The 26,202-nt window shown below is 39.5% G+C and overlaps 1 protein-coding gene across 1 annotated transcript in view; it reads right to left on the bottom strand.

Annotated features, from left to right (window-relative positions):
- TRPM3 (transient receptor potential cation channel subfamily M member 3) overlaps window positions 1–26,202 on the bottom strand; it is a 254,725-nt gene that overhangs the window by 37,486 nt on the left and 191,037 nt on the right. Inside the window, exons 10-19 of the mRNA XM_042826792.1 lie at window positions 18,348–18,448; window positions 16,470–16,604; window positions 14,732–14,782; window positions 8,824–8,859; window positions 8,542–8,682; window positions 7,124–7,153; window positions 4,689–4,978; window positions 3,726–3,954; window positions 1,119–1,286; window positions 154–279 (exon numbers count right to left, since the gene is read on the bottom strand). Coding sequence (XP_042682726.1) covers window positions 154–279; window positions 1,119–1,286; window positions 3,726–3,954; window positions 4,689–4,978; window positions 7,124–7,153; window positions 8,542–8,682; window positions 8,824–8,859; window positions 14,732–14,782; window positions 16,470–16,604; window positions 18,348–18,448 — 1,307 coding nt within the window. The remainder of the gene's footprint in view (window positions 1–153; window positions 280–1,118; window positions 1,287–3,725; window positions 3,955–4,688; window positions 4,979–7,123; window positions 7,154–8,541; window positions 8,683–8,823; window positions 8,860–14,731; window positions 14,783–16,469; window positions 16,605–18,347; window positions 18,449–26,202) is intronic.

Below are 26,202 nucleotides of genomic sequence, written 5' to 3' on the forward strand. Positions count from 1 at the left end.
AGGCAGTTTATGAAGTGCTTATATGATTTGAATAGGCACTTCATGAGTGGATCAGAAGCCAGGAGTAGTAAATTGCAATAATAGCTAATGAGTGCAGAACAGCCCATTGTGACTATTCTGGCTTGTGGTCCTTCCCAACAGCCAGGTTCTTGCCTGCAAACGGGTCCTGCAGGTGGGTCTTGTGGGCTGCTCCTTCAGCTTGCCTGCATATTGGGTCCTGTAGACAGGTCCTTCTGCCTGCCTGCAGACAGGCTCCTGAGGGCAGCTCCGGCTGTTTGCCTGTGGGAAATAGCCTTTTTTTTTTTTTAATTAACCAGGAAAGTCCCTTCTACTTCTACTCCTTTATCCTGACTTTGAAAGACTTGTTTAAGGCCTGCCAAAAGATATCACAATCAAAATTAAGAAACCAAATCAAACTAAGGTGAGGCAGGTCTGACAACACTCGGTAGCTATATAATTTTCACTCTTGATAATTTTAACTGCTGATACATGTATAATTTTCAGAGCTTGAGCTATCTGGTCCTCTTTGTCTTGTAAATCATTGATCTAACCTTCCTTGCAAAATTCTTCTGAGCTACAGAAACTCTTACCAAGTGTTGAGCTGTCTAGCTACTTGTCAGTGTATTCAGTTGATTGAAAACTGCATGTCTTAGTGTGAGAGGCATTGACTACAAATTCATGAAGAATTTTGAAAAATATCTTCAGACCTTTCTTTCCTCTTTGTACACTTGCTCTCTACTTTAGTTAACTAAAAAGAATAAACAAATCTCTATTTTCCACACGATTCTGGGCATTTCCATCTGAAAAATAAATGGTGTGCATCATTAATACTAGAGAGGCCCATTCATTTATCATGGTTGAGTGCTGAAATCCCTTGAATTTATTTCAGACAGTGCAGCACCAAATCAAATTATGAAGATATTACATTACAAAGTGATGCTTCAACATCACTGTGTGCTGCTGCAACATCAGGACACAACGATGTTTGATTTGTGCCACAGAGATGGGAGAGTTATGAGTGGCCACCTATCATTTGCCAAGCACATAAAATGACCTACAACATCCACAGAACAGCAAACTGAGAGCAGTAAGTCTGGAGATTTGTTGTCAGCTCTTACTGTGAGCTCCATGTCCTCTTCCTCTTTTTCTTTCACTGGTTTTTCTGGTTCCTCTGGCTCCTTCTCCTGAAGATGGATCTCGTTGGCCTGAGACATGTAAGGCATATCATCTTTGTTCTTGAACTCCAAGCTGAGGATTGAAGGAGGAAGTAGAATTCCTAGAATTACCTAAAGCAATAATAATAATGACAACAGTAATCATCACAGTAAACAGATTACAATCATGATGGTTACTTAGTGTCAAATGGAACAGCTCCCTCTGGACATATGAGAAGAGGAATACACTAGCAAATGTGAGTTTCTATGGCAATAGAGTATATGTCACTTGGGGTAATGTTTTCAGATCTCTGTAGTGAAACAAAGTGTGTAACTTCTATTAACACTGATAGGAGTGCTATGGCTAACTGCCTCTCCCGAATATCTGCTTTCTCATCAGATGCTTATTACATTTCAAATGCATCTGCAAAATACTTTGTAGGGTAAGTGACATATGGAACCATGGCTGTGTTCAGACCTCTGAATTGCAGATTTCTGCATTTTATGTAATGGGGAATGTCACTGTAAATGACATGCAAGAATTTTTCTTTTCTACAGAGAAAGATAACGCATACATGTTTAATGTATGCAGGCAGTGAAGGCATAAATGTGTGGATCTGAGGAGATGAGGCACAGCCAGTGATAGCAAATGCTGTTGTACTCAGCTATGCAGTCCCCTTAGATTTGGCTTCACTAGCCTGGCAGCCCACATTATGCTTACGCTAACGTCAGCTCCTTCTTTTCTGCCTTGTCTCTCTTATGCAGAGGGAATGCAGAAGACACTATATTTCCCTTGTATGGATATATGCAATGAACAACACTTGGCATTAACTCTGTAGAAAAACTGAAGAGATATCATAACAAAAAGAAGTGGACAGTCTGTACACAAAGTACAACAACTTCTTTTGTTTATGCTGTTATCTCAGGAAAAGCAATTTTATTATATATCTCTCCTTAATTGACAGTGAAACCAGACATCAGCTTGTCAGCAGGGCAAGGGTGGTGACTGCATGTGCTTCTCACTAGCAACACTCATTGACTGCAGTTAGAAGAATGCAGGCCATGTCCTGCTGTGGACAAGCTGAGTGCTGGGCTACCCATTCTGCTTCTGCACGCGGCTCCTTGCCAAGGAGGCTTATGGCATAGCCAGCTCCTTGGGGGCTGCTTGCTCTGGAGACTGGGGAGGATTCAAAGAGCCTCTCACCTTACTGATGGTGCTGCCCCTCTTGGTGGGACTCTCAGGAAACAGGGCTCTTGCCTTTTGCCAGTTTCAATATGAGAAAATTGTTTGTGGGAAATAGTCTGTGATTCATGCTTGCAAATTAATCTTTTGCTGTGCTGCTTTTTGTAGCTTGCTTTACCTTTAAACAGGGTCTGCCAATGAACTCTAGTAACATAAAACACAGACTGTGAACTGAGTAAAGGATCCTTTTGAGGCTCTCCTGTTATGAGAAGCCAAAAGGAAGCATCTGTTACCTTTGGTTATCCACTGTGAGAGGAAGGTCTGTTTTATGGTTTCATAGCTGAGAGCTGTAAACATGAAAGCATGCTGTGGGAAATGAGGTGCTGCTGAGACTGTACCTGCCCAGGTGGACTACTTATGAAGCTGAACATGGACCAGAGCAGCAGACCCCAATGAAGGCACAGGGCCTGTCAGGAAAATAGTAAGAATGTCTCCAAACATGAGAATGTTTTCTGTCTGTAAGCAGAACGACATCTAAACACTCCTCCCGCAGTAGGGCAGGGAGAATCCTACTAGTCACAGCCATTCATCACTGTTACTGGATTAGACCTGAATGATAATGATGCATGCACTTAACAGCACTCTAACCATTACCGAACAAACTGACTGAGCTATTACCACTTCTCACACACAAATCACATGGGAAAGAGAAGCCTTTCCCTGAAAGTTTTTCTCTATCAGAGGAAGGAGGAGGCAATTCCTGGCTTTGTGCTGACTGATGAGCACAGCACGTTGGTTAAGGTGAAAGAGGCCAGTTCAGGCTTCTTCTGGATGGAAATTCACTTCACGGAACCCACCTTGCACTGTTAGCAGTTTTGTGGGTGGAAGTAAAGCTTAAGCAGCTTTAGAAATTGGATTATCCTCCAGATCCCCTCGGGTAGTCCCTCTGGGTCAGTCATCAGGCAGAGCAGCTGGGGACTGCAAGAACACGTGCTGCTTGCTCTGGCCTCTTCTGGGGAGGGCTGCTGGATCAGCACCTTTCACTAGCAGTTAATTCACTTTCATATCTTTCTTTTTATTTATGTTTCAGAAGCTTGGCTAACTCCGCAGCGTACTAACCTGGCTCTGTTTTCTTTCTGGTAACTCTGACTTGGGAAGGGGTACTGAGAAAGGTAATAAAAACCTAAATGATAATGAACTTTGAGCTTGGTTTAGTGACAAGTTGTTCGCTGAAATGATGAACACAGGAAGAATATATTCTGGTTAATGTTGCTATGAATAAGCACCCCAAAATAATGTTCATTAAGACAGTTATTACTGATGTTCTGCAAGCCCCATCATCATCTACTAGAATTCCTCTGTTAATTCAATTTTAAAACAGTGCTGACCTTTAGGCCAGAATTTTTGCGCATCCGGAGACGACCCATCCACATGTCTGTGAGCAGCATTTGGCTGCAAGTGTGAGCAATGAAGTCTCTGTGCTTAGCAGCCACTGCGAGCTGCAGGCATGTGGCGTTGCTCCAGTTCTTCAGCTCGTAGGTCAGCAGTTTCATTGCCAGTTGCTCGTCCTGTTTGTATGACTGGTCCAACAGCTCCACTGCCAATTGGCCAAAGTCCCTGCAAAAGAGGGACATCCAATCATTCCTGCTAGCTCATGCGATCTGCTGCAGAAAATACCCCTGAATAAGTGGCAGCCTCTGCAAGGGGTGTATCACCATCATGCAAATCATGATGTTGACTGCTCACACATTAATAGTAGGGATATATATATAAGTCGCCCAGCTTAGCTGTGCTACTGTGCTGAGCACCCACACCTACCAGCTGTCTGCTCCCACCTGCCTGCCCACTTCCCTGACATTTTTGGGTTGAAATCCATTGGTTATCTGCAGCCTGGAGGACTGCTTCTCTGCTATTTGCTCTGATGTTATGAAAGAGCAGTGAACAACATCTTTTTCTGAATTCTCACCATTTTCAATGTCTCAGACTTTTAATATCAGAAAGAATTACTTCGAAATTTAGTATGTTGGCTTGATCAACTAAGTATGAGCTGTTGGTTAATCACCACCTCTCTCAGCATATGATGCTGAGAACAATTTCAACAGTTGTTCTGTTTGGGCTGAACAGAATGCCTAGTGGGGACTCAGAGAGAAAACATGCAATATAGTCACTTAAGAAGTTGTACTGCTAGCAAAACTGCATCTTTTGCAGATAGGTTGCTTGAAAATCAATTAGACTTTCTCCGAAGAGACTGCACTTTCCCTACAATTTTAAAGTGAAAGGCAAGATCAGCACCCTCTCACTTTGTTTATTTTTTACTTCATGTAGGAAAGTGCCCATGGAAGAAAATCTACCTCGAATTATGGTTCAGCTCTTGGGATATGTCATCCACCATGTCATTTTCTGATGCTTCATGGGCCATGGCTTTGCAGAGTTTGCAGGCCACCAGTGCTTTAGCCATAGCCTCCTCTCCATGCTGCCAAAAGAAGAGAGCCATCTTCTGGCGCTTCATAAGCACTGCCCACACCATCAGCTCGTGGAACGGAAAGGGAAAGTGATTTATCTCAGGGTCATCCAAATCAATATCAACTTCTTCTTCTCTTTTCTTAGTTGTTTTCCTCCCTCGTCGTAAAGGGACATCGTCCTGTGAGAATTGCAAAGAAATTTTTTTCCTCAGGGAAGGAATTCAATCTATGCACACAATATTTTGGAGTCAGTACAAGAGATGTCAAATGCACTACCTGCAATGCAATCCCTTCAGCTTTTTTTTTGGATAAAAAATTCAACAACATAAAACAAAGGCTATAAGTACAGTTTCATGTACAATAACTAAGAAGCCAATAATCCTATACCTAAACTCAGGGAAAAAGAACTTTGGACTCTGAACTGCCCTTACTTCCTGAGAACATTAAGCACCATTGAACAATGCCCAGAGACATTTTGAAACAGCCACAATTAAAATAAAGTCAAGCACTCACTTCAGTTACAACATTGTAATACATCCACCTTGTTCCTCCTCTGGACAATACACATCCAAGGGATGCTCTCATCTTCTTAGAACTTCTTACTTATTCCTAGTATTTTTTCACTTTATTTTCTCAGTAGAGTCAGAATCACCTTGCAACACTCCCATTTTATATTTCTACTACATGTTTGCCCCTTCTTTCTCCAGTTCTACTTTGTTTTCACAACTAGACTTTATGCTTTTGTTTCTATCACATTTTAGCCAAATTGGACCATTCAGCGGATAAAGAATTTGTTAGATGGTTATAGACAGAGGGTTGTGGCTCTGTGCCTAGATGGAGGCTGGTCACAAGTGGGACTGAAGTCTTCAACATCTTTACCAGTGACTTAAACAGTTAGATTGAGTGTAGCCTCAGCAAATTTGATGACACCGAGCAGAGCGGTGCAGTTGATATAGCAGAAGGAAGGGATGCAATTCAGAGGAACCTTGACAAGCTTGAGAAGTGCTCTCATATGAACCTAATAAGGTTTTAAAAGGTTCAAAAACCTAGGATGTTGCACTTGGGTAGGGGCAATCCCAGATATGTCTGCCTACAGGATGGCAGAAGAATTCCTTGAGAGCAGCTGTATGAAGGACTCAGGTTCTGGTAGATGAAAAGCTTGATGTGAGCCAGCAGTGTGCACTTGCACCCTAACAGGCCCACTGCATCCTGGGCTGCATCAAAAAAGAAGTGGCCAGCAGGGTGAAGGGAGTCATTTTCCCCTTCTGTTCTGCCCTTGTGAGGCCCCACCTGGAGCACTGTGTCCAGGCCTGGAGTTGCCAACACTGGAAGAATGTAGAGCTGTTTGAAGGGTCCAGAGGAGGGCCACTAAGATGATCAGAGGGCTGGAGTACCCGTCTTAAGAAAAAAAATTGAGGGACTTGTGCTTGTTTAGCTTGGAGAAGAGAAGGCTTGGTGAGCCCTCGCTGTGGCCTTTCAGTACTCGAAGGGAGGTTTTAAGTAGGAAAGGAGAGATTTTTTACAGTGTCCAAAAGCAATAGCACAAGGGGGAATGATTTTAAACTAAAAGAGGGTAAGATTAGGTTAGCAGGAGAAAATTCTTTACTCAGAGGTGGTGAGGCCCTGGCACAGCTGCCCAGAGAAGCCGTGGTGCCCCATCCCTGGATCTGCTCAAGGACAGGTTGAATGGGCCCCTGGGCAGCTGGGCTGGGGGGCAGCCCTGCCCATGGAAGGGGGTTGGAACTGGGTGATCTTTAAGATCCCTTCCAACCTAAGCCATTCTATGACTATGATTTTAGGCAGTTTTTATTAAACAAGCTGACCTGTTCTGTGCCATACCTGCAGACAGCAAAATGAGTAATAGTACGAAATAAACAAATGAGAAAATACTGCAATCTCTGAACCATCAGATACTTAGAACTGCCAATAAAACTGATGAAAATTTGGCCCATGTAAAGATTTCCGTCTCATTCAACAGCTCTAAAATCCTTTTTAAGCTACCTAGTGATCTGAAATGTGGCACAGGCTAACAGACTGTAACAATTTGTTTAATCTTCACCAGAAAAAAACTGATCCACAGAGGGGGCAGAGCCTTCTTTTCTTTTGTCTACCGGCTAGAGTTCTTTTAAGAAATATTTCTAAATCCAAGCCTTGCATAATCAACTTATCTGGATGAAAAACACAACCAGTGTGGCACAAATCTCCTTCACAATTTGAAAGCGGCTATGGGTGCTTTCATTACAGCATACCTAAAAATTATCATTATTTAACTCGGATATGTCAAAGAAAGAAAATACATTAAGATTTATCACAGGCTCACCTACCTCCATTCCCAGCAGTTTCAGGGCTTTTGGCTGTATGAAAAAGTTAAAAAAATGTTATTTCTCCCAGAAATGTGAAGAAAAATTACAACTGTGTGTGTATACATATATTATATGCATATAATATACATTACACATGTAACACGTAATTATAAGATATAGGGTATATAATACACAATATATAATATATAATGAAATACTCTCAATATAATGAAATATTATTTAATATACTCCACATATATAAATAAATTAATCACATGCATGTGTTTAACTCCAACTTGAATTTGACTCTATTTCACCAAAATGAACAACAGAAAACATACATTTGGAATCTAATGTAAATTCGATCTGCCTAGGGGGCTGTTCTCATAGAAAGGAAACAGGAATTACTTCTAAGAGTCACTGTCACGAGTGAATTTCTCTGGAGTGCTTTAGTATCTTGGCCATTTCCCTTGCACGCCTTTACTGACTGTTATGAAGCTGCTCTGCGTGTTGTGGCAGTATCTGTGAAGTCTCTACTGAAATGATTATCCTGATGGAACATGGAAGTCTCTCCCAATAGCTACAATTACTCTCGTTATCGTTACTCTCAATAGTGAAGTATGAATATGTGAGACAAAAACAAACAACTCTCTTCTCCTGTGTTTGACTGCAAGCATTCCACAGAGCTGTTGCTCTTTATAGTGTCTTAGGATGATACTTAGTGGTATGTGTTGCTAAAATCTGAACTGAAGCATGAAATGAAAATGTGAAGCAAAAATAAGCTAAGAACTGCAAATCTTACTGGCAACAGTTATTCACACTTTGCTTCAAGCTGAATTGGATCAGTGGCATTACAGATGACAACAAATACCTCTGATGTTTTCGAAAGGTAATAAATTTACTTTGGTTTCAAAGTATTGAAATCTATCAAACAATAAAACTCCAAAAATGAGAAATGGTATTTTTGCCATGAACCCACTGTCTTGCCTGATGTCACATGCAGCCAGTAAAGCCTGTTTTGAGTTATGTGTTTCTTTGTTCTCATAGCTTCAGGCCACAGTCTAGAGGATGAGTCCTAAGATAATACATGCATCTCACAGAACACAAGTTTTCTCAAGTCTAACTCTGTTAGTATCCTGTGGCATTGAACCGAATGACTCTGAGTCTTTCAAACGCAACATTTGGACAAAGCCAGAGGAATGTGCCTTATGCCCTGGTCTCATCAAGGCAGCAGAACACCTGAACCCAATATTTTTTTTTGTTAGACTTGTTAAAAAAGTTGATTGACTACAGTGCACTGCAGTGAAATAAGTAAGTAGTGGAAATCGACCTGCAGTGCACGCATGTGGATTTCCTCTGAAGCCTAGAACCATCCAAGAAACTACTGCAACTGCTGCAAATAGGTGCAGTCATACAAATGACAAACAATTGCTCCTTACCCTCTTAGGCCCAAATAAATTGTGGTACAGTGTTCTGAATCGCTTTCGGGTATAATTGCAGCGATATGCTCCTCCCATCAGGTACTCTATCACCAAACCAATATCAATCAGGCTTATTCGATAATCAGGAGGTAAATTTCCCTGTAACAAAAATAAGGATGGTGGGGAGAAAGAGATTATTATTGTTGGCATTGTTAAATGCATTTTATAATGATGTTAGAATAAGATAAATTAAAATAGTTAAAAACAGGAATGTATTATTATGCTGGTTAATTAATTCACCTTAAAATAGATCCAACCGAAACCTGGATATTCTCGCTTGGAAAGAAGACATAAGTTAAATAAGAAGGTGAAGAACTTGTAGAAACAGAAGATAACGTCAGTACACAGTACTCATATTCTTCAGCTGGGGAAACAAGGAACATGACTGCAGAACAAAAAGCACGAGGATCAGCGCACTGGAAAGGTCAGGCACAGTTGCTGAGCTCTAGTCTTGTCACAAAGCACCTCTGCTGCACCATCTGTGCTCCACACCTCTTGTCCTGGCATTTCTCATCTCTGCTGGCATCTCCTTGCTTTGCCTCCTCTGCACTGCTGAGCCACTGTGAAGTGACATCATGTGATATTGATTGTTCACAAGAAAGCAGCTCTTGCAAGTGACCTTCCCATCCTCCACATTCCAGGAAAAAAAAGATGGAGGAGAAGAGACTTGTTAACTACTCTAGAGGAATTACACATTTCTTCTGGGAATTATGTACAAATAGACTAATATCACTGCTTAAATTTCACAGTTTCACACAAGGAAAGCACCTGTATATACGAAGGTAAGTATGAAAATTGGAAAAAGTAAAACATCTCTAGTTAATTCCTTGGGGTTTTGGTTGAGAAGAAAAGTATATGCCTAGCAGGTTTCCTAGATGAGCTCTCCTTGAAATCCCAGGGTATTTTACTGAAAACTCTTCCATGTACAGTAACTCTGCTACCTAATTTTCAGCATTGCCAGAGAGTTGTGTCCCGTAAAGGAGAATTGTGATTGTGGCAAGAGTCATTAGCAGGCTTTTGCAAAATATGTCCATCTGCTCACTCTCTAGTTTCTGTTCCTTTCTATCAAGTAGAATATGAATATCCAGTGACTTTGGCATGCACCTTTATTTTTCAAGGGAAAAAAAACTGTAAATATATCTATGTCCTATTGCCCTCACTCTGTGAATTGCCTTGCACATAACCATCCCTCTTTTTTCTGTCAAGCCTGGAAACAGCAACACTAAAGTTATAAGTTGTCATATATACATGGCTTGCTAAGCTCTGAAAAATACCTCAATAACAGATTGCCTCTTCCTGCATCTTGGCCCAAGTCTGCTTCTGAATCAACTGGACATTTATGTTCTCCAGTAACAGTAGGTTTGACAAGATACCTGGCAGGTGAAGTGCTCCTGAGCTCTCTGGTGGCAGAATAAAACCCTGCCTGTTCTTCTGTTCTCTTCAAGGGAAACTCTGATCCAGTTTCAGGAGAGAGCTAATGGGAAGGGACTGCCTTCAGGTAAAATTTCTCTTCTTCTCTAAGCCAGTGCTGAATTATTTGGACAACAGTTTGTAGTTCAGCAAGCAGTTCACCATCAGCAAAGAAGCCACAACTTAGAAAAGTGTGAATGGGTCACCAAGATCTGCAGATCTCATTAAGGACTCTGCAGATTTACAGCTCTGTCCTATATGTCATTGTGTAAGAAAAGTGGCTACAAATTAAAGATGGAAAGAGAAGTAAGTTATCCCTCTGTGAATCACGAGTAACAGCTTTGGAAAGATGAGAAAATAACTCTAGGAAGAAATTAACTAAGTTGTACAGTCAACATTGCAGAAGGACTACAAAATTGTAATTTTTGGCTAAAGAAATTCAGCCCATTTTAACAAAATAATCACATTTTCTGTAATGATATACAGCACAGATCACAGTAAGCCTGTAGCTGTTTTTACGTGATCATCAGAAGAAGGTTAATAATTCACATGGAACAATTTTATGACAGCCTTGTCTTGTTGGAAATATCTGCGTGCCTGCCTGGCTTCTCTGCAAATTTGCTTATTAGATTGGGAGCAGAGAGGCACTAATGGAAAGCAGATGGCACCTGGCTCTGCAGAAGAGATGGAATGGATGCAAAGATTCTACTTCCTCATCTACTGCAGCCAGGAAGAGAAAAGCTTGTTTCAGTCCCTGCAAGGCTCTGGCAGCATACTGAAAGGCTGAGGATGCAAAGGGGAAGCAACGCTGTGGTGCACTGGCACTGGTAGTGGGCTAGAATTCAAAGGGATGGAAGATCAAGCAAATCTAGCGGCAAAAGGTGAGCTGCCAACTCCATTTCAGTGCTGTCCCTTGGCAGCACTTCCCCTTCCTAAACTTGGCCAGTGTGATGGGGCAAAGAGGACTATGGTTAGCATCTGAGGTTAGCTTGTTTGAACATGGTCATTGTATTCTAACCAGTTCTATGAAAATTCAAGATAAATCTAAAAATTAAACCCTGTTTTTTTTTTTTTTTCTTAAATATTCTCCAGTTTCCAGAATGTTTAAGGCATTTCATCAGAACAAGGCACTGGCAGAAGTGGAAGTAATCAGGAGAGAGCTGTAATTGTTCAGCTGCAATGTGTGACTTCCTTAATACAGTTGTTATGACTTCTAAGATTTCATAAGGGCATGAAAACACAGTTTTTTCAAATAACTTTAAAGGAATATGTGCCTAAACCTACTTACTATAAACGCATGAAACACCTTACCATAAAAATCTCCTAAAATCACAGCAAAAATACATGGAAGGGGTTATGCATGTACCAAAATGTTTGATACACTAGCAAACTCTATGAGTGACCCCAATAGTGTTGGGCTGCCTGAATGCAAAACTCAGTGGTGCAAGTGGGTCAGAACACTTCCAAGAACAGCAAAGATTTGGATAGGCTAATCCTAGAACAGCCAGAGTGGTCAGGAAGTACAGAAGAGAAGGTTGGTTTAGGGGTGTGATTGGTACCCCAGTTAATAATAAATTAACCTTTTAATGCTGAGACCAGCTTTTTAGTGATTATACATTATTATTTTCCTGGTAAAACTTCAAATTTAAAATATAATAGATCAATTATAATATCTTAATTCAGTTCACATGCATTTTCAGTTTGGGTGGATAAAATCTCCAATTTTGCATTCTGAGGAACTTTCAAAATTCTGTGTAACACCTACCAGCTCTCTGAAACTGCAGACATTCTGAGGCAGTTCAAAAGAAAGAACTTAGAAAAAAATGTGTCAACCCACAGTGAGAACAAGATATGTTTATTATGTGCCATTTTTGTATTACAAAAGGGAATCCATCTGTTAATTTCTGCTATTCTTTACCTAATTCAGTCAAGAAAGGAGCGTCTTTTTTTTTTTTTTTTTTTTTTTTTTTAAGCAACCTGTAGAGGGCAACCTCCACTTACAAAACGGATTTCAGGCACTGCCACTACTTTCTCCTTTCTCTTGGTATATCGGTTTGCACAGTGGAAGAACAAAGCCAATCCGTATGCTAAATTCTGTGCCCCTCGCAGATGATGTCACAAAAGTCAGGATACAAATGATGCGGGCAGATTCGCAGCCATGGAGCTGAGAGGATCAAAAAGTGAGATGTACTCAGTCCTCTCCAAAGCAGAGACATAAAAAAGTGATTTACTTTATCGACACATTCAAAATTTACTCCCTTTGATTACAGTAAATTCTTTAAAAGTCTTTCTCCAGGCCTCTGCAATTTACTTCCAAGGCTAGTAGTCTTCACAGCAATTTGGATGTAGAAATCCAAAGAAAATGAAGTGTGCGTGTGTGTGTGTATGTACGTGGTCACAAACAGGGTGTGGGAATTACTTCTGTTGTGCCACTTGGTGCAACTTCATTGCAGTACTCAGCAGACGGGGATGTCATTCAAAGTAAAAATCCTTCCATTAATTTTTATAACCATGTAATACAAAGGTAGTACTTTGAATATTACTTCCATTTTCTATTTGAAAATTTGCAATGACTTAGAGGCAAATAACTTCTCTAGCATACATTTCTGTGCATACTGTAGGTTTTAAAATTGGGATGCAAGAATAATGGGCATTTGGTATGCATGACCTCTAAGTGTTGTCTCAAGGTGGCACACTACATGTATTGTATTTCCATTCTGGGATACTGTAATTAAATCTGACAGATTAGTTATTTGGCTTCAGTATTTATGTGTAATAGGAAAAAATTAGCATCAGAGGCATGGTGTGGTTTTCATGCACAGTAGGTGACTTAACTGTCAAATAGCAATGCTTATTAAGAAGTTATTTGCAAGAAGGTGTTTTTATTTAACCTGGTGTCATATCTGTTGACAGATTTACATCTTGGTTGCCTGGTGAGGGATCTGACTGCTCAGGTGTAGGGCTCTGGTGAGCTGACACACTTCTCCTAGTGAATTGCGTTTCTTCTTCACAGAACAAATGAGAAATGCGGCCACAGAGGTGCAGTTCTCTAATCAAGGTGCTGGAGGGCTGCCTCAGCATGACTGTTTTCAAAGCCCCTAACTATATTCTAATGTGAGTGCTTGTTGTCTTCTTACAGTGGGAGTTACTGAAGGCTTTGAGTGCGGATAGAGTTGAAAAAAAAAAGGTGCATTTAAAGAGATATCACAACCATCTAATATTTAGCAATTACTGTGGACAAATACTGTCATTAATGTACAATGTAAGTACATTTACTGCCAGTGTCTATCATTGCACACCCAAAAGTAATGATCTTGGACTATTTTCAGGCCTCTTTTCTCCCCAAGAACTCCTTAAAAATTATTTCTTCCATTATGGACTTGAATAAAGATTAATATTATTAACTTACTCAGTATAGACATTGCTACATCTTTGAGAAAATACTTGGAAAGGTGATGCTGGAGATGGAAAGGATTTCTAAAAGTCTCTTTTAAAGGAAAGAGACATTTGTTTTAAACTCATCAGGGCACATAAAGAACGGTATGCTTAATAACAAAAAAAGTCTGTTAACTTGGCTTTAAAAGAAGCAGTCAGTTTAAATGCACTCTAGCTTTTCTCTGCTCCCACTAAGGGAATGTGCAGTTCTGATTTCCTCTATAGACATTTCATATATTTTGATGCCACTGAAAATACTACATGTAAGTGAACAGCAGCACTGCCACGTAACACACCAAACAAAGAAAAACATCAGAACTTCCTTAAATGTCCCTACTAATTATTCTGTAGCATTATTTAATAGAAACACTATTTTGTAAGCATTGCCATTCCCCTACCCTGTTTTCTTTCAATTCTGGGCAGCAGTAAGTGATAGAAGAAATCACCAAAGTCTGCACTCTTGCAAAAATTCTCCATTCCCTTTTCTGTCTTCTCTTGAACTATTCTCACATGCAGAAATCTGCCTTTTCAAGCATGCCAGGCTTGAGGTCCAAGTTATGCAATGATTAAGACTGCAATCTGCACGTGCTAAGGGAGAATATTCAGGCTGATGAGGTCAGTTGCAGGGTCAATCTCCTTACTTGATCCATATATTGAAAGGATGAAGATTTTAATTTGTTGCTGCTGCTGTAACACATTTAATCCCATGGAACAAATACCTAGAGGTATTTGGAGTCTCCCTGTCACTCTACCTTCCTAAGTTTCTGTCCTACAGTTCTAATGGCTCTTTATATTATTAAGATGTTCAAAATTAACTTGATAAGGGGGCAGAGGAGACTTGTGCTATCTCTTTCACTATGTTTCTTCTCAGGAAGATGGCTACATCATAGCACACAACACAGAACAAAGAACCATTTCAACAAACTAGGATCCAACACAGGGGTAATAGCTATTTCACAGACTCAGAAGTTAATTAACAGCATGGAAATTAACACTGATGATAGTTGCAGGTATGGAAGAATACAGATAACAGCATAAATCCACAGGAAATATAAGAGCTTACTACTCTGCTAGCAGAAGCACTATAATCCAAGCATCTAAAATCACAGCAAAAGCAAGCCCAATAACTTGCTAATTGTGCATTGTATGCAAAAAGTTAATATTCAGTACATACAAACGACATTCTGTAATGGCAGGGGAAGGAGAAGGTTCTGACTGAAAGCTCATGCAGTACAGAGACTGTATCTAGCTACAAAAAGCGATCACGACATTCTCTCCAACCTACCGTCTACTGGACTCTTACCTTTTTGACATCCCTGACTAGATGATACAAAGTGTTGGATGGTCCATGTCTCTGCAAAACACAAACACACAGAAGAATACAATAGTTTTGCACTGTCCAAAGACCATGTAAAACCAAATACTGAAAAGGCTGCCTCGGTTCAGCAGTTTAAAAATCAGACAACTGAGAACACTTTAAATATGCTGCCATCAATTTTTAATTGAATTTGAAAAATTAGTCACAAGAGCAGTATTTCACTTGACTTCTTCTTTGTGAGAAAACCACAAGAACTGTCATATTGCCTCAGAACTACAGTCCTGTATAGAAGACATAGGCACTAGCACGATGTGTAGAACTTCTATGAAGGACTGGAAGGAAGAACAACAGGTCATGATTCAGGCTTCCTCTGCTCAGCATCTCCACTTCCAGTGAGCTCTTGGCCTTGAGTAAGAATTACTCCCACAATTTTAATTGTATGTTGTATGGAGAAAAAAACTCATTTCAGTTGTGTTTTTGAGTATTCCTGATATTTTCAGGGACTCTAATTGGAGGCCTCCTTGGCTTTGACAGCTCATCTATGAGTCACCATATAAATTTATTCTAAAAGATTTTATTTAAGATGTTGAACTTCAGGCTTTCTTCAGATTTACTCCGTGTAGAAACTCATTTTTTTGCAAGCACTACAGGGGTCATCTCTAACAAGAATGCTCAAATGCTTTCTATTCTTAATACATAGTTGTTATCTGACAAATTTTAAGATAATCAAAGATATCCAATCGATCTCGCTGTAGGTTGACACAGTTATTTATTCCTCCATATTTTGCACAGATTTAATGAATTCTTCTCATATTTGATATTTTTGAAAGAATGATTTCTGGTCACCATCAATATAAAACATTTCTGGGTAAAACCCATTGTGGCAGCTTACAGTGACAGGGCTTCGAAAAGTACTGGCAAAACAAAAAGGTTTTGTAAAGGCCTATGCACTGTACCACAACCTCCTTCTCACAGGCAGAACTCAGAATCCCCCAAATTAGGCAACACTTGAAGAATTTTTTTCATACCACTGTGCCAATTCAAACTCTGGTTTCTTTCAGAAGGCAATTAAGATCTGAATGTCAGAATTTGCTCTGGAGTTGAAATATCAGAAGTTCTAATACTTATAAATAAATACTTCTGTATTTATCTTAAAGGCAGAGATAAAACTTGGAAACAAATTTTTAAAAGTCGAAACTATAATTTTTGGAATATTCTACAAAAACACATGGAAATCCTGCACTGTAAAGGCACTTGGCCTCCTGAAATCGTCATGTTTCACCTATAAATTCAGAATGTTATCACAGGAAGTTTACTTCTAATTGTTTTCCAGTGTCTGAATTTGATAAATGTTTGCAAGATTTCTGAAACCAAAGGGGCTTATATCTTCAGGAGACACGTACATCAGACAGGTCCCAGCTTACTAGTTACTGTCTTCCAGACAATGCAACCTGCCTAAACCTGAGGTTCACTCTATTGGAATTACAATGACCAGAAATCAGTCAATACTGTGTGAAGCTTAATTCAAGTTCATGAAGTACATACAACAGATTATGTGGGCAAGTGACACTGCGTTTCATTATGTGAGAGACAAAGTTAAGAGGCAATGTGGACTTCTGACACGAAAAAAAGTATTCTGCATCAGATGCTGGATGCCTTGTTATACGAGTGGGAGGTAGAAAAATTAATATAGAGAGAGAAAATTGCCTTATGTTGGCCCTACCGTATTGTACAATTCCTCTAGCCGGGAGATGGTGAGAAAACGATGCATGCTTACTCCATTTTCTATGAGTAATTTCACAAAATCCACTCTGTCCAACACCAGTGCATCCAGCATTGCTTGCTCAAGGGAGCCCACCTGCAAAGCAAGTGATTAATTCAGGGTGTTCCTGGGCACCACACACCATACCCTGCTTTCCTGACACCCTGGCACAAGCAGGCAAACCTTACAGAATTCTGAGGATTTATTTACTGTGCTGAGAATAAGATAATCACAATTTTAGCCTATATTGGTTTCTCAGATTCAGGGCAGCATTCTGGAAATGAGTGTCAGACCATTAAGATGAACGTGCTTTAGGAAATACGTTTGGACAAAGGAACTGAAACATATGAGACTAATGATGACACTTCCACGCTACTCACTATCTTATTATCATCCTAATATCTTGCTTTCCTGAAAAAAATTATTTTTACATTGACTATATCTGTCATGTACAAAAATACTCACTGTAATTCTGTTTTTACTAGCTTTTTCCTCAGCTTGTGATGTTGAAACTCAGATAAACTTTGACATCCAGGAAATTGAAATAATTTCACAAACAGCATTTCATTTGAAGGTCTAAATGCAAGAGGTCTTCTTATGCATAACCTCTCCTTTTACATCTCTTTCAGTTTAGGGAGAGATGGAGGGATGAGAGCATACTTTATGCTTCCAACTTCTGGCTTGCAAAATGACTGCAACTTGCAGTATTTATACAATTTTTTGCTATGATGTAGCAAGAAGGATAAGGAACAGCTTAATACCATTTAAATCTCTGCTATGTTGTGTTGCATGCTTATGCTGAGTATTGAAAGTATGGGAAAAAGTCTTATTTACTCCATAACTGAAAAGGTAAATGTCTTTAAAACTAGACTTCAGGGGCAGCAACCATTAGAAACTATATAATACGGACATTTAAACAGAAGATATTTCCTTATTATAATTTTCTTGTGAGGAAATGCAAATGCTTGTGTAAAAATAGGATATGAATTTTCATGACAGTGACAAAACAACTGTCACAGTAATGAAAACTGATCTAACAAAAACTTCTGAATGAAGATGTGGGTTTTAAGGGTGAAGACAGGGTCAACCTGGCTTTGCTGGGTGACTTTTACCACTGTAAAAACTGCATCACAAGTTGGAAGTTATGACACCAGAGAATTCTCCTCCACTTCCCCCCACAAAGTTCAACATCCCCTCTTTTTATGGCATTTCTAGAGCTCTATCCAGGGAGGCCTGGTGGACAGTGTCGGCCGTGGACCTCTCTCCACAGCTGGTAGCTGGAGCACAGGATAGGGCAGTTGAGAAGCAGGCAGATCAGGCAGAGCAGCACTAGGCACAGTATTAACACTGGCTCAGAAGCCACAGCACTCCAGTGGTAATGCCACCTCCCGTGCTCACATTCCATGTGATGACTTACCACACCTCTGCAGCACCTTTTTGATGTCTGCTCATCATCAACTTCAGCATTTTTAAGTGAAAAGACTATAGGATGAAGAGCAGAGATTTTAGTTTACAGCCTGATAACATGATTGTTAATGGATACTTGTTTTTCTCAGCTTGCAGAATGATTTCTTAGTAGTATCAATGTGTTGTTTCCTGTTTTTCTATAGGTGTCAGTGTTGAGGTATCATTAGGTGTCACCATTGCCTTGAATGAATGCATTAAAATGTCTGCAACTTTGTCTGTCCGTTGCTGTGTTTGGGAACTTTGTGTTTGATTGGGAACATGATTCAACATAATTCGAACTGTCTTAAAACCACCAATGCCATAAAAATGGACTTAATGTTATGCAAGGTTTAAGGTGTTTTCTGTAGAAGATGCTGCATGTATATACTATACCGGCCACTGCTGCCCGTAAATAAAGATCTGACTGCGAGCGATGTCTACTCTGTTCCAGGCTAAAGCCAGGCTCAGCTGGTCGGGAGCAGATGCGTTAGCTCCTGTGTATACAGAAGGAAGTGTGGGGAGGAAAGGAGGAGACAAAAGAAACAAGACACATTTTAGACACAGCCAAATGCCACCTTGGTAATTCCTTTAAATCAGAATTCTCACAGATGTCCAAGTCACTTCTGCAACTGATCTCATATTAAAATAAAGCCAAACTTCCCATTATCCCTGGAATTAAATCCCTATTCTCACATCTAAATCCATGTTTCTCAGACTGTCTCATAGATGCTAATAAGTTCCCGCCATCCCCTTGAGAATTTACGTTTGTGGTGCAGCGAACTGGTTTTTCTCATCTCTGTTGGGAAGCCAGAGAAGAAGCCTGGAGGGATACTGACCTGGTATAGCAATACACATACACACCTACACCCACAGATGTACACAGGCACACACTCACATCAAGCAGTTACTGGAAAGTTGAAATCACACAGACCAAAACAGTTTAAATAAACATGCAATTTATGCACCTCTTTTATGCATCCCTGCCTGTATAAACATAGGAATTCCTCCTCAGTTTGGACCTTGGAATCCTGGTGGGACAAATTTCCCTTCACCCACGTGATATTCTTGTAAAAGAAACCCCACTCAATAGAGCTGCTGTCAAGGTATAACACATCACCAATAATTAGGAATCTATGCAGATGGGCTTGGAGTCATTTGTTTGTGGAAGTGCATGTTTTCCCTTTTATTTTAATGGACACTGTGGGACTTCCCTGTCATGCTGTGTTTTTTTACTGTTTCACTAAGGATTTCAATGTTATTAACTGATTTGTAACAATAAAGCAGTATTTGTGCTTCAGTGTCACCGTGAGAGCTGGCCTGAGTGAACTGATCAACTGAATAAATAAGGCGCCCTTCCACTTTAACTACCTAGGCTCAGAGAGATTAGGTGACAGGCTCATTTCTTAAAGGTGTAATAACTCCACCTTTCTCTTGATTCCATTACATTTTATGCTGACAAATGGTCCTTATTGAGAGAGGACAAACAGGAGCTTTTCATTACTTCAAAGCAGTTCTGTCCACATTTCAGTACTATTCAAAATCATGCACTGTTCCAGCAGAAAGAGGACTGAAATAGAGGCATAGAAAATATATAGCATTATGAGCCAACTGCTGAAATCCTCAATGTAAGATCAGTTCAGCAGACCCCACGGAATCTTAGCCTACACTTTAATTTCCTAGCTCATAACTTTTCAGTCAGTTCACTTTGCTAAATACTTTGCAATACTTGAAAGAACTATTTGGTACATAGATCATTTGCATTTTATTACACAAATGAGCTCTGATAAGAAGGCAAGTGATGCAAGAGCAGAAAGATAAATAAAAATGAAGGCAGTGAAGACAGTAAAACACTGTTCTCTGATCAAGAAGGGACATGAACATCCTTTGGTTAAGACTCAGCTTCTTGTTGCTTTATATTATAGTACAGTCAAAAATTCTTACAGGTGATGTCAATGACATCCAAACTTTCCTAAGTTTCTTATGCAAGTAACATACAGCATTAAAAAACAGATAATATTTGCTGTGGGAAAGGCAAAGATGACCCTACAGTTTTATATATATAAAAAAAAAAAAAAAAAGGGTAAAAATACCCCGATTGGATATAATAGTAAAAAATTAGAATAGAGAGAAAATAATATTCTCCTTTTTTCCAAAGCAAACAACACTACCTCTCAAAACACCCTTTGATCTCCTCCTGCCTGTCTGCATGCCTGCACAAGAAAGGAGCACCTCGGCAGGGTTTCAAGCAAAGTCTCTGGAAAGCAGTGGAAGAAGCACATGGGTGAACCCCAAAACCCAAGTGCAGCCATGGTGATTCCACCAACAGGAACCATTCTTCACATATGATGGGGGAGTTCCACCTTCAGACTTTGCTAAACTGACTACAGCTTACAGTCTGGGTAGCCAGGAATCCTTCAGGCTTAGAAACCATTTTGGATTGAGAGTGGGTCAGGTGGATAGTGAAGGATAAAGGCACCTCCTTATAATGTCCCCACTTCAGCCAAAGCTAAAACCAAATCACAAAGACTACAGGTGAACCTTCTGATCCCCAGCAGGGAGCCATCCCCAGTCTGTGCTGAGGAACCCCTGGACTGTTTCATGCTTTAGGAAAGACCCAATTACAGGATGAGCACAGGGCCCTCTGATGCACATGAAGGGGGAACTAGCATGAGAAATGGGGCAGCCATTCACCAGAATTGCCTTAAATGCTTATCAGAGTCCAACTATTCGGAGAGCAGAAAGCAAGAAGGTGTATGTGCGATCTCAGAGGTGAAACTCTTCTAGTTAACATGGCACTTCACCATGGCAGTTCACTTCACTGTCCAGCAAAGTACTGGAAAGATCTAAAAGTTGAAAAACACATGGTTTCTCAAGAAGATTTTGTACTTCAGGTCCAAACCAGTCTATCAGAGTGGAAGCTGAAGAGTATGGGTCAGGGCTCTGCCCTTCTGACTGTGAGGTTTTGTTGACAAAAGACTCTTATACCTGTCTCTGTTTTTCCCTTTTCCCTATATGGTTTTCAGGTCAGTGTGGGTGGCACTAGTATTCCACAGAAAGAGAATCAAATAAATGATGTTAAAAGTTTATTCAGAACACCTCATGGGCCATGGATGATTGTTTCAATTGATTTTATTTCAGAATGCACCAACGACTTCATCCAAATGAAATAATGTATTTCAGGTGAAATTCCACCCAGCATTTAGAAGTAAAAATAATTCCGCTAATAAAAGAAATATTCTTTTGCATGAACATGAGTGGTGCTTTCTTGAAATACTGCCTCATTTCAATCATCTTCATGATTGCATTTGGTGATCCAAAGCGTGGATTTGAGTCAGTAAGAACTCCAAAAGTGATTTTGTGAAGATTCATCTTGGTCGTAATTACCACTGGAATGCACTCAAATAAAAGCTAAAAAACATTTAGGAAATAAAAAATAAAGTAAATAACATATGTCAGGGGAAATTTAAATTAGATATAAGAAAAAGCATTCTGTCTCAGAGGGTGGTCAGGCTATGGAATGGCCTGTCCAGGGAGGTGGTGGAGTCGCCGACCCTGGCAGTGTTCATGAGGCGTCTGGATGAGGAGCTGCGAGATATGGTTTAGTGCTTGTGGTAGCAATGGTGATGGGAGGATGGTTGGACTTATATGATGATCTTGTAGATCCTTTCCAACCTTGTGATTCTATAATTCTATGATTCTATACTGGTCTTATAAACTGCAAACAGAGGGTCATACTGGAGTCAATTCTTAGGGTCTTATTACAGAAATAAGCATTTCCTATCCCCACATTTGTTCATTCTTATCTCATAAGACTTTAGGAGTGTTTTCTTTTTAAAAGAAAACAGAGTTTGTCTAGTTCTGTTCTCTTATTTTAATTACAATAGCATATTTATTGCATTAAACAATATTTTAGTCAATCTATGACTAACATCTATGTAATATTTATTCAATTCTGATGTCTGGTTGAGCAAAAGTTATCTTCTTCAAAAGAGTGCTTTAGACAACAGGAATAATAACTACAGAAGATTCTTTCTTCCCTTCATGTATTCCCAGAAATAAAATTCAAGTTGAGATACAGTGGATTGATGTGGTACTATTTTATTTGGATGCATATTTTGCTAAATACAGTTACATGCTGGAAAATGCAAGGATGCTGAAATAATAAATGAAAAAAAATGATCTGTGAAAGCTGTTCCTGCAGGTGTTAACTTCATGCTCTTAGGCAGTCATCTAAGACAGATTATTCTAGTGAAAACTCCATTCACATCAGATAATCTGTCCAACATCTCGGACCAAAATGTCATACATGTTGATGGTAAACTTGGGACTATAGACTTGAATGTGCATCCTAGATGAGCTAGGATACAGGCCAGAACGTGAGCATTATGCCTTTTCAAGACCCCAGATTACTGAAGCAATACAGAACAATACACACCAGCCAAGATTTGCTGTGACCAATGTAAAAGCACTGATGAATTCTCTAGCTATGGTCTAAGATGCTTAGTTGTCAGGAATCTAAAAAGTTGAAGAGGCATAAAACTTACCTATATTGGCAGATACGGCTGTTGGAGATTCACTTCTACAAAGCTTTTAAGCACATCAGTACCCTCTTTGAACCATCACTTAAAGAAAAGAAGTAGACTAGGGGGTATAGCAACCCAAATTAGCTTTCTGCTCTGCATCTTGGCAGGTCTTAAATTGTCTTCTGTCACACAGACACCAACATCTTTGAAGAAAGGGCTGCTTTTGTGACAGCACCTTCCTGAAATTTAGCAAATCAATTGGCAGTAACAAAGCTGATAGCAAGAATAACTGTGGGGGCAGTAACCAGACATTTGGCCTGACTCTGAAACATACTGGACTGAGGTAACATTAATCCTTCCGTGTCAGAGATTTCACGGTTAACAGACTATCACACAATCTTCCAAGACCCTATAATGGCTGCTCAGTGACCATGAATCATGACTTATTCACAGGCTTAAGGCATCCGAAGACATCAGCTCTGCATTAGTCTAAAAGGCTTATCTCAGAAAGTTACATATGTATACCACAAAACACCTCTTTTCTGATATTAACAATCACAATGAGAAGGGTTCTGGAGCACAAGCTGAAATATGAGAGGTATGCTTCAGTCATTGCAACAGTCTCATGGATCAGGATCTTTGATGCCCTTTCACAGCACAGATATTTCAGCACTCCTACATATGCTGCCTTTAAATTCCCTCTCATACACTTTCTGCTCAATTAGCAGGCCAAAATACACTGCTGTTTGAGTTCCAACTGCTCAAGATAGCACAAGCAGTTAATTTGCATCAATAAATACACTTGCTACAAAATCATGCAATCAGAAATTTACTTCCCACATTTGCATGTCTTTCTAAATGAAAAAAAAAAAAGGAGCAGGAATTCACAAACCATATGCTGTTGTGACATCTATGCAATATAAATTGATAATCAGTTTGCATGCCATTCTCTGGCTTACTGGAGTTCACTTCCAAGAAAGAGAGATCTGCTGACAAGATTAAACAAGTGACTCACAAAAACAAACAAGGAAATAATCTCACATGTTTAGTTCAGAGTCTGGGGCTTGTGGAAAATCTGGGCCAAGAGAATTCCTGCCTTGGCAGTGTGCCTGAGTCAGATTTAAAGAGAATATTTGCTCATTGTATATTTTACACAGTAAGCAGGAAATGATATTATGTGCTTCCCAGTCTTTGTCCTCCTCCTATTCCCTGAACAAATTTCTCAGGGCGGGATCAGTATTAAACTGGTGTGTGTCATGGACATAACAGCTGGCAAGAATTGCAAAATCCTCATCAGACTGTGAGGAAAGAACAAATAATCACACACCAGTTTCATGCACCCTTTCCAGATGGTTCTGGAAGGGTGAAAGATATTAATTCCTGAATTTAAACACGCACAAATTTCAAAATAATTCAGATCCACTCTTTGAATCTGCTTACCAATAAATCAATATGCAAGTGGCTCAAAACTGCCAACTTGGATGCCTTGATCGGATGAAAACTCCGCCTCTCTATCAGCTTGATTTTATATCGGAAAGGATGTACTCAGAGAAAAGCAGGATTTCTTTCAGGTTGGCCCAGAACCTTTGTACGAAGACATGGTATAGACAAGGATATATGAATTGTTTAAACACAAGGGATTTCACCTCTGCGCACACTGATTAAAAAGTTTTATGGACTTTTATTCCCTGTGATCAGAAATCTCACATTAACAAAATATAAAGTGGAATCTGAGATACACAATCTTCTTTGAGTAACTCCAATACCAGAAGGTGTTGAGGAGCAGGGAAGAGGAGGCAGGAATTCTAGTTACACTAACTTAAGCAAGATGCTATTGCCATTGAGCAGATTACAAAATCAATGCAGGCAAATATCAAAGAAGGAGTCAACGTCTCTTATACATGTTCAGGCTCCTTCTGAGATAACATAAGTTCCCTAAGATGTTTTGCATTGCTATTATGAAGACAGAACAAGGTTTGTTTGTTTGTTTGTTGGTTTTACTGAGGAGGAGAAGGGACCAGTCACTAGCAACATGGATGCTACAGGTAAGAGAAAACCAGTCACAGGCCCAGAATGCAAACTTAATGCAGCTGCTCATCCAAATATTGCCAAAATAATTTTTCAAACAGAGAGCACTCAAGGCCTGTGATGTTTTTCTTTCAGATTCCTGGAAGACTGCTTTCAAGGTGGTAAAATATTTCCAGGGACTCAAATGTTGAGAATATACCTAGAAAAAGTGGAATGACATCTTTAATACAATCTGTATCTGTATGTAATAGGAATCAAAAGCAGAGTTGTACTGGTTGCCTTAAGAACAAATGGCAAGGGAATATGCTTTACATTGAGGATAGCAAAGTATATTTAAATTATATTTAAGATAAAGATGAGATCTACAATTAAAACATTTCCAGTGGTGGAAAAGACAAATTTGGTGATGGATACAATTCTTGTTCCTTGATTCGAATTAGTTTGTTTTTCCTTCCTTCACCTTGTTTTAGCTTCTGTGTCAAGACATCAAAAGTGCCTTGAGATTTAACTACACAGATGGCTAAAACATGTTACTACAGAGTAGCAGCAAAATAGCTATGTTACTTGCAGGCCAAACACTAATATCTTGATCAAAATGAACAAAGAGGAGAAAATTATACTATTGAAGCCTAAAGAAATAGAAGCTGCTGCATTAAAATCGTTAAAGTTTATTTCTGTGGTTGTATCTATCAGTTTGCAATTATATTTTTAAGGTGGATGGTTCTTGTTTACTGCTCCCATTTAGAATTTTGAGTTAAATGTTTGAAGTACAATTTTAGAAATGGGATTAATGTGTGAAAGGTAAAATAATCTTTCCCCTCGTTAGGTGAAAATTATTCAGGCCTTCTCTCCTTCTTTTCATACAACTTTTTACAGCTTTCACTGGAAGAAGCTGAGCAGAAAACAGAGCTCTGGAATGAGCAAGATTAGTTCCCATTACCACTTTAAAACTCAGCAATTCTATAATTTTTTTGTTATGACTGAAACTCAAACCTGCCACATGGTAGCATGTACCCTTTTACTCCAGCATGGGGATGTCAGCAGCATGATGAAAGCTGCTGAAGAGCCTCAGGAAGCACAACTTTCCCCAGGTACCTTTTGAAGAGTACTCCCTAATGATTCTAAGAATGCTCTTTAAAATTGTTTAGTATGTCTTGGTCTCTGTTTTTAAAATCAGTATCGCTTGTGCTATGTAACAGAAAACAAGACACAACAAGATTACTACGGTGACTGATACTTGTAACATGTGCAGATACCATCTGCAGAAATACCATAGAAATGGAAGGGCATGTCCTCCCTGCTCTAGTTTAGGTGAATAATCCTTCATCAGATAAGGATTATCTGGAGTATATACTCCAGAGCTTTAAAAATCTTACCTTTTTCTGTATTTGCACCATGTGATAATATCATATGATGAAGAGAGCCAAGCTCAATGACATAAGGTTGCCTGAACAGGGTCTATGACAAACTGTGATTAGGAAATATTTTAGCAACAGAAAATTCTTTGTAAGACAATATTTTAAGAGCATAAATGTAACACGTAACGGCTTAGAAAGCCATCCGAGAACATTAAGGGCAAAACTACTAACACTCCAAAAGCTGAGTTCTCAGCTCTATCTATGGAGGCTGGAGGGAATCCCAGCGTTTCCATACCTTTCTAGGATGACTAGAGATAACATTTTTCAATAATGGTAGTT

Source organism: Centrocercus urophasianus, unplaced genomic scaffold (genome assembly GCF_019232065.1).
Source record: "Centrocercus urophasianus isolate 14NV4802_14NV808 unplaced genomic scaffold, USGS_Curo_1.0 seq_27, whole genome shotgun sequence".
In the NCBI taxonomy this organism is placed as follows: Eukaryota; Metazoa; Chordata; class Aves; order Galliformes; family Phasianidae; genus Centrocercus; species Centrocercus urophasianus.